Source organism: Orycteropus afer, unplaced genomic scaffold (genome assembly GCF_000298275.1).
Source record: "Orycteropus afer afer isolate SDZICR_OR568_19922 unplaced genomic scaffold, OryAfe1.0 scaffold00121, whole genome shotgun sequence".
NCBI lineage: Eukaryota > Metazoa > Chordata > Mammalia > Tubulidentata > Orycteropodidae > Orycteropus > Orycteropus afer.
Genome location: NW_006921708.1, coordinates 6,134,521 through 6,141,961, shown reverse-complemented (window position 1 = coordinate 6,141,961; position 7,441 = coordinate 6,134,521). Strand labels below are relative to the sequence as shown.

General features: G+C 42.7%; 1 protein-coding gene across 1 annotated transcript in view; it reads left to right on the top strand.

Annotated features, from left to right (window-relative positions):
- The window catches only part of TNS3 (tensin 3), a 290,262-nt gene extending 283,999 nt beyond the window's left edge, over positions 1 to 6,263 (top strand). The window contains exons 23-26 of the mRNA XM_042781438.1: positions 587 to 755; positions 3,501 to 3,569; positions 3,671 to 3,697; positions 6,119 to 6,263. Coding sequence (XP_042637372.1) covers positions 587 to 755; positions 3,501 to 3,569; positions 3,671 to 3,697; positions 6,119 to 6,263 — 410 coding nt within the window. The remainder of the gene's footprint in view (positions 1 to 586; positions 756 to 3,500; positions 3,570 to 3,670; positions 3,698 to 6,118) is intronic.
- Positions 6,264 to 7,441: the final 1,178 nt, after the last annotated feature.

The window sequence follows — 7,441 nt, the reverse complement described above, 5'->3', positions numbered from 1 at the left end:
ATTGTAAATTTTGGTCAATGACATGAGACAAAGTATATGTGAACTGCTGTATGAAAAGTGAATTTACTCTGTAAATCTTCACCCAAATCCTAATAAAATAAAAACATAAAAAAAAAAAATGGAATTTAAATGCCCCACACATCTATGCACAGAGCCTGGCATGAAGCCGAGTGGGAATAGAGAAAGTTGTGTTCCTTGGGGGAGGAAACATTCTTGGTCTTTGGCCAGGAGTGGCAGTGGATTCCTTCAGTTAAGTGAACTTTAGTAGGAGACTTGATGTCTCCAGCACAAGCAAACCGGCTCCACACTCAACTGGAGCCACCAGGTTAAACAATGTAGGGATGACTTCTTTATTGGGATGGGTGTATGGGCATAGGGTGATATCATAGCCACTACTGTGTCTCCTTTATTCTCCTAGCTTGTGTGTTCTCTGTATTGGCATTGAGAAAAGTGCATATGTAGGTCACTCACTCTCCACATTTTTGGAATTAAGGGCAAAAGGTTTTTTTGCCTTTAAATTACACCTGACATATATCACACATGCAAGTCATGGTTAACATATCCCCCTCTGCTTTGTGTCTTGCAGCCTGCAACGTGTGGTACCTGAACTCTGTGGAAATGGAGTCCCTTACAGGCCACCAAGCAGTACAGAAGGCCCTCAGCATCACCTTGGTACAGGAGCCTCCTCCCATCTCCACGGTTGTCCACTTCAAGGTGTCTGCCCAGGGCATCACACTGACAGACAATCAGAGGAAGTGAGTGCCCAGCTTTAGGGCAGGGGGTTTGTGATCACATTGGGAATTAGACTTTCGTGCTGGCTTTTGTCTTAGAAAGAAAATGCCTCAAGAAGTGTTGCTGGTCAATCTTGAAATAATTAGTAATCAGACTTCAGACTAGGTTTTGCTTTATCATTAAAAGCGTCCCAGTAACCATATATAGATTATTGCATTTAAGCTGAATGTTTTTCTTAAGAATCAGTAATTTTTTTTTAACAAAAAGGTCCATTTGGTATTATGAATATTGCACATACACATACATAATTTGCAAATGCAAAAATTTTATAAGTTACGTCTTTAAAACTATCCTGAGACTGTAATCATAGTACACTGATCTTTGTTCAAATGTTATTTTTAACTGGTGGTTATTTTGGTTTAGGTGAGAGCACAACCTTGATATACATTACTTCCTTTTGCCAATTTCAAATGACTCTATCAAAGTTTGTGTTTATCTGAGTTGTTGATACTAGCAGTATGTTCTGACAGGGAACATTTATTTACTTGCCTGCAGGAAATGGTGCTCTGTGCTACCACATATCAAAGTGCTTGTTCTGCTTACTCATCTTCAGACTTGTCTTCCCTGTGTTCCTGTTGAAAGAGAAGGAATCTTTGGCTTTTGACTTCAGGATTAAAGGCATTTTAGAGGCAATGATTATTGTTATGTAAACAGCCTCGTGTGATTTACAGACTAGATTATTAGCCATAAGAACAGAGCCAGGATGGAAAGAACTTGCAGAAGAAAGTGGCTCAGTGGCTCATCTCCTAATACAAGCAGAGTAGTTCCCAGGGAGCTTTGGTAGTGTAGTGCCGAAGGAATTTGTCTGCTAACCAGAAGGCTGGTGGTTCAAATCCACCAGCCATTCCTTGGAAGGAAGGTTGGACAATCTACTTCCATAGTGATATCCCCTCGGAAGCCCAAGGAGGGGTTACTGTGAGTCAGGTCCGACTCAACAGCACATAACAATAGTTCCAGGGAGCCCCAGTTTTTCCTCCCACAGACCTGTTTTGTGTGGGGTGGTGGTGGTGGTGGTACTTTTCTGTCTCTTGACTCAGAGCTGTTCCAGGGCTCATCCTGGGGGTGGGGGGCATAGTTTCCTTCATCTACCCAAGATACAGCAAGTTGGTAGATTTTACTCATAACCCTTCACTAGCTAAAAATGGAAGTGCAAGTTGGCCCTCAGGCTTTGCTAATTGGTCTGCATTCAGTTGCTATCTCTGCTACTTCATAATGGGTGACTTAACCCCATAATGCTCCATTTCCTCTTCTCTAAAAACTGCACTGCAAATGAAATGAGTTCTCCACAAAAGCCAAGCATGGTCAGCCACATGGTAGGTGCAGGCCCTTGTCCAATTCTCTGTGCACATGGAGATCCTCAAACTGTTGTCCTGGAAAGTTCTCTTTTCCATGTTGCCATCCTCCTTTCCTAGTTTCTTCCAGAACTGACTCTATTTACTCTAGTCACCATCTTTTCTATTACCCTTTTTAAAACCTGCAGGCAGGCAGCCTCAGTCAAGCTCTTTATGTTGTAAGAGTCAGAATTTTAATTTGGACTGGCTGATGTAGGAAAGGGAGATGGATTCTCTCTTCAGCATGAAAAGGCCACTGAGGTGTTGATGCAGCCAGCCATAGCCCGCCTTGCATTGAAATGTGTCAAACTCTCTACCTCTCCTTTCCCTAACCAGTGGCTTCTCTCTCTCTGCTTCTCCAGAGAGGTCTTTTGACTTCCTTCCTGTGGCAGAAATAAAGCCTCCAGAAGCTGAAAGACACATGCTCTTAGCTCTCCCCAGAAGGATATATAGCTACCCTCAAGCACCTACTAGCCTGGCCCTGACTGGACACAAAGCACAGGGCATTGAGATAGCTATCATCCTCAGGACCATGTGGATTGGAGGTGGGGCAGTACACTCAAAGGTCGCTAGGAGAGCTGGCAGACAAACATAAGAGGCTATGAGCCCGGGCATAAGACTGTCTGGTTGTTAACATCAGCTGAGCTGAGCTCAGTGTTAAGGGCACTTCCCCTACAAATATAACTTATACAGCCCTTGACAATTTACAAAGTGTCTTCACATCCAGTGTCTTATTTGATTTGGGCACCAGTTGTATGAGATTAGAGGATTAGTATTGTGTTCCTGTTTGTATAGGTGAGGAAACTGAGACTCAGAGACAGAAGTGGTTTCCCCAAGGTCATAGACAAGGGAAGGTCAGACCAGATCCTGTAGGTATATCTTTATATCTATCTCACTCACACACTCACTTCTGCAGTTAGTTGAGGCTTTTGGTTTGATTCTGCATCACCCATGGTGCTGATAATCCTACTTTGTATAGTGCTACTTTTTTTTTTTTTTTTTTTTGAGTGATTAGTGTTCCACAAGGAGCTCTGGTAGCGTAGTGCCTAAGGCACTTGACTGCTAATCAGAAGGCTGGCGGTTCAGACCCACCAGCCACTCCTCAGAAGGAAGGTTGGGCAATGTACTTCCATAGTGATACCAACTTGGAAGCCCAAGGAGGGTCCTGTATAAGTCAGGTCCAACTCGACAATGCATAACAACAACAGTGTTCCCTAACTGCATGTTACCTTTTGGCTGTTAACAAGCACAGACTTTGTTCTTCTTTCCAAGTGACTAGATGAGGATGTAAATCCATCACATGTGGGAGACACACGTAGTATGTGATCCATCATCATCCAGTGCCAGCTCATTCATCTCCCCCTCGTTTCCTGACAGGCTCTTCTTCCGGAGGCACTACCCTGTGAACAGTGTGATCTTCTGTGCTTTGGATCCACAAGACAGGAAGTAAGAATTTTGCCTGTTTGTTAAGCAATTCATTACTTTATTTTATCCCTTAATTTAATAAAAATTAACTTGAAGATTTTCTTTTGTCTTTAATTCACAAGGTGGATCAAAGATGGCCCTTCCTCAAAGTAAGTTGTCAGGATTTTACATTCTCTCTTAGTTTATAGTCACAATCCATAGTTGAATTCTGTTCCAGATTTCCAAAGAGAATTCCTGCTAGAAAAATGACTAATGCCATTTGTTTTGGTTTTTGCTTTTGAAAATATGTTCTTATTATGTAGGGAAGGACTGAGTAGTGTTCACCTTTCTGCTTGCTCTTCACTGCATGCACTGTGTTTACATTTGATCTATATATTTATCTATGAATACAGAGAGGCAGAGCATTTTTTGTCATTTAAGAGAGGGTGTGACCTCTAGTAGCTTTGAAGTCTGTGGAGTCAGGAAGGAGAGCTTTTTGTGAACATTAACACAAATGAAATGGATGTTCAAAGCTTATTACAGAGCAAAAGATAATTCTCATTATGCCTTTGCTTTGTCAAAGGCCAGGCCATGGTTTCTAGATCCCTTGTCCTAGTTCTCTAAGTGGCTGCTTCATGCTGGATCACCCATTTAGTGTCTCTTCCTCATACCCACCTGGGGCCTAATGTGTGGTGCCATCAACTTGCTTTGTTGTCTGAGAGGCAGCAGAGCTCTTGTCCTCCCCATCCTCTTTGAGACATAGCTGTCTCAATTTCCTGATTGCCTTCTCCAGAATCTAAATTCAGTTACCAATAATGTCAAATCACAGGTCTCTTTCAAATGTCTCCCTTGTCAGGGATTTGACAGGTGCTCAGAAACACCCCCTCATCTCAGGTGGAGATTGTTCATGGCACACTTCCCCACACCCTCACAGGCAGAAGTGAAACAAGGCTTTCATCTTCATAGACTTTGTAACTGCATTGCGGTCATTTGAGTGTCATTTGCTGGTCTCCTCCATGATGTGGAAACTGTCACAATTAATCCAACAGTCCTTCATTTTTCTAAGAGAAAGAGACCTCTACCAGGGATTTGGATTCAGATAATGGTAGTTATTGTGTGAACTTTAGAACTCTTAAAAGCCTATTAAGATACTGGCTTCCATTCATCTAAGAAAAATAATTAAATATACTGTTCTTTTAAATAACTGCCCTGACTTACAAAGCCAAAGAAGAGAGTCATTGGAGTATTTACTTACTTTGTTATTTCCTTTTTATTAAAATACATGTTTTATGGAACTGATATGCTTTCTATATATGGTTTTAATCATTATATATGTTTTTTTAAATACATTTCATTGAAATATAATTTCTGTAGAGTGAAATACAATATTTGGCTGAATGTTGTTGTTGTTGTGTGCTGTCAAGTCAGCCCTGACTCATAGTGACCCCTCCTTCAGTTTTCGAGGCAGTATCACTATGAAAGTAGATTGCCCAACCTTCCTTCTGAGGAGTGGCTGGTTAGCAAGAAAGTATCTTAGGCATTATGCTACCAGAGCTCCCAAAGTGACATGGGTCAATGCATTTTTTAATCTATATGTTTTAAAAATAAGTGCTAAGATTATAAAGCATAGTCTTAATCCTTTTTGAAATAAATATCAATTTGAGGTCACTGGTTTCCCATGAATTTGGGGAAATTCCCCAGTAATTGGGTGTCAGGAGTTTCTACTTTAATCCCAACCCATTTGTAGACAAATTATCCAGTTAAATAGTTCTCACTGCCTCTAGTACAGAGGGTCAGGATTTGAATGCATTTGATATCATCTCAGGAATGACACTGGGTTGTTAGAACTACCCAGTCAATCTCTAGCATCATCTTGAACTGGTTTGTTCTGTGTTCAAGGGCAGTAGTAACTCAGAACACCTGTAACCCACCTGGTTTGATTTCATGATGTGAGAACAGGCTGTGGTCCTCACACCGTAGTGCATGAGAAATCATCCAGCTCCATGGACCCACCCTCCCTTAAGAAAGTCCTGTCCTCTAGCTAGAGAGTGGAGCTCAGGCATCTGCATGAACCTGGGTCCAGAGGGTTCCAGCCAGTGCCCTTGAGCCACATATGGAGACGCATTTGTTTAGGGCCTTGGCTTGAAGGCCAGCTCTAGTGCTGGGCCATGACCTGGTCGCTCAGCTTCTCTCAGCCTCATGTTCCTTCCTGAAAGGTGTACCTGTATTTTATCGGCAGGGGGAAGGTTAGAGATAAAGTGCTCAGATAAGTAATAGCAAGGCGCTTGGCATGTAGGAGGAGCTCTGGTGGCGTAGTGCCTAAGGCATTTGACTGCTAACCAGAAGGCTAATGGTTCAAATCCACCAGCCACTCCTTGGAAGGAAGACTTGGCAATATACTTCCGTAGTGATACTGCCTTGGAAATCCAAGGAGGGGTTGCTGTGAGTCGGATCTAATTCAATAGCAGTTATTTTGCTTTTTTTGATTTTGGCATATGGGAGTTGTTAGTAAGTGGCAACTGAAATCACTTCCAGTGTTGTTGGTGGTTGGTGGGACACTGTGCACTCTGACCTTCATTTTTCCTTTGCAGGGTCTTTGGGTTTGTGGCCAGAAAGCAGGGCAGCACCACTGACAACGTGTGTCACCTGTTTGCAGAGCATGACCCTGAGCAGCCAGCCAGTGCCATTGTGAACTTTGTATCAAAGGTCATGATCGGGTCCCCAAAGAAGATCTGAAATTCACATATAATCTGGGACCAAAGGAAGCCTTTCAAAGACCTTGAGATGTCATGGGATTGGGATGGGGCCACAACTTTGTAGTAAATTGACATCCCAACATTCTCAGCCCAAGAAGGAAAAGCAGATCTTCCAATTTTAAAAAACAAGAACAAACAACGTCACCATTTCTTGGCCTTTACTGACAAAAACTCCTCACGTGACACATTTCTGTAACCAAGTGCTTCTAAGATGAAAAAAGTCGGACAGAGGGTACACCCACCAGGGACCACATTGGGAAGAAATGTGGGGTTCCCTCCTTCCTAATACAGCAAACTTTGTTGGGAGGAGGAGAAGCCCACTCACTCCAGTGCACAATGTGACAACTGCATGTTATAACTGCTGCACTTCCCATCCTCATAGACTTTGGGGCCAGCCAATGTGCAGTGATGGCGGCCCTCATCTCAGTCTTCCACAGTGGTGGAGATGTTATCTGACCCAGAAGGGGATGCATGTTTGGTGAAGGTCAGTGCAGGTCAAACCCTTCCAGAAAGTTGAGGGGTCATGAATGAGACAATGACTGAGTATGTGGTGAGGATGAGAATGATGGGAGTCTTTGGGCTCCAGTCTGAAAAGAACTCTAGAAACCAGGTCTCAGGTGGGTGGTAACTCATGCCTTGTGCTCATGTGAAGGGGTTCTGAGTAATGAGTGAACAAGGAAGAAGCTGTTTTGACTATAAGAGGATCAAAGGAAGAGATGGAAGTAAAATGCCATTTATACATAATTTATATTTTACTTATGCCAAATTATTTATATCAGTTTGCCATTGCTGTACTTTGCAAATGTACAAACAATGCCACTGTCACACTTGGATTTTAGGAGGATTATCACTATGTAGATGCTCTGCCAGTGCCTTGACACATGAAGCGGTAGTACAGGCACCAATGTGGGTGTTGTTAGTAGTCCTTCGTGTGCCAAGTTACCATTAGCCCACTCTTTACTCTTATCTTTTCCCATATTTTTGAATGACTTTCTTTTGGTAGGGGGCACTGGTGGAGCAGTAGTTAATGCGTCTGGCTGCTAACCAGAAGGTCAGTAGTTCGAAGCCACCAGACACTCTGCAGGAGAAAGATAAGGAAGTCTGCTTTTGTAAAGATCTACAACTTTGGAAACCCTTTGGGGGAAGTTCTAATCTGTC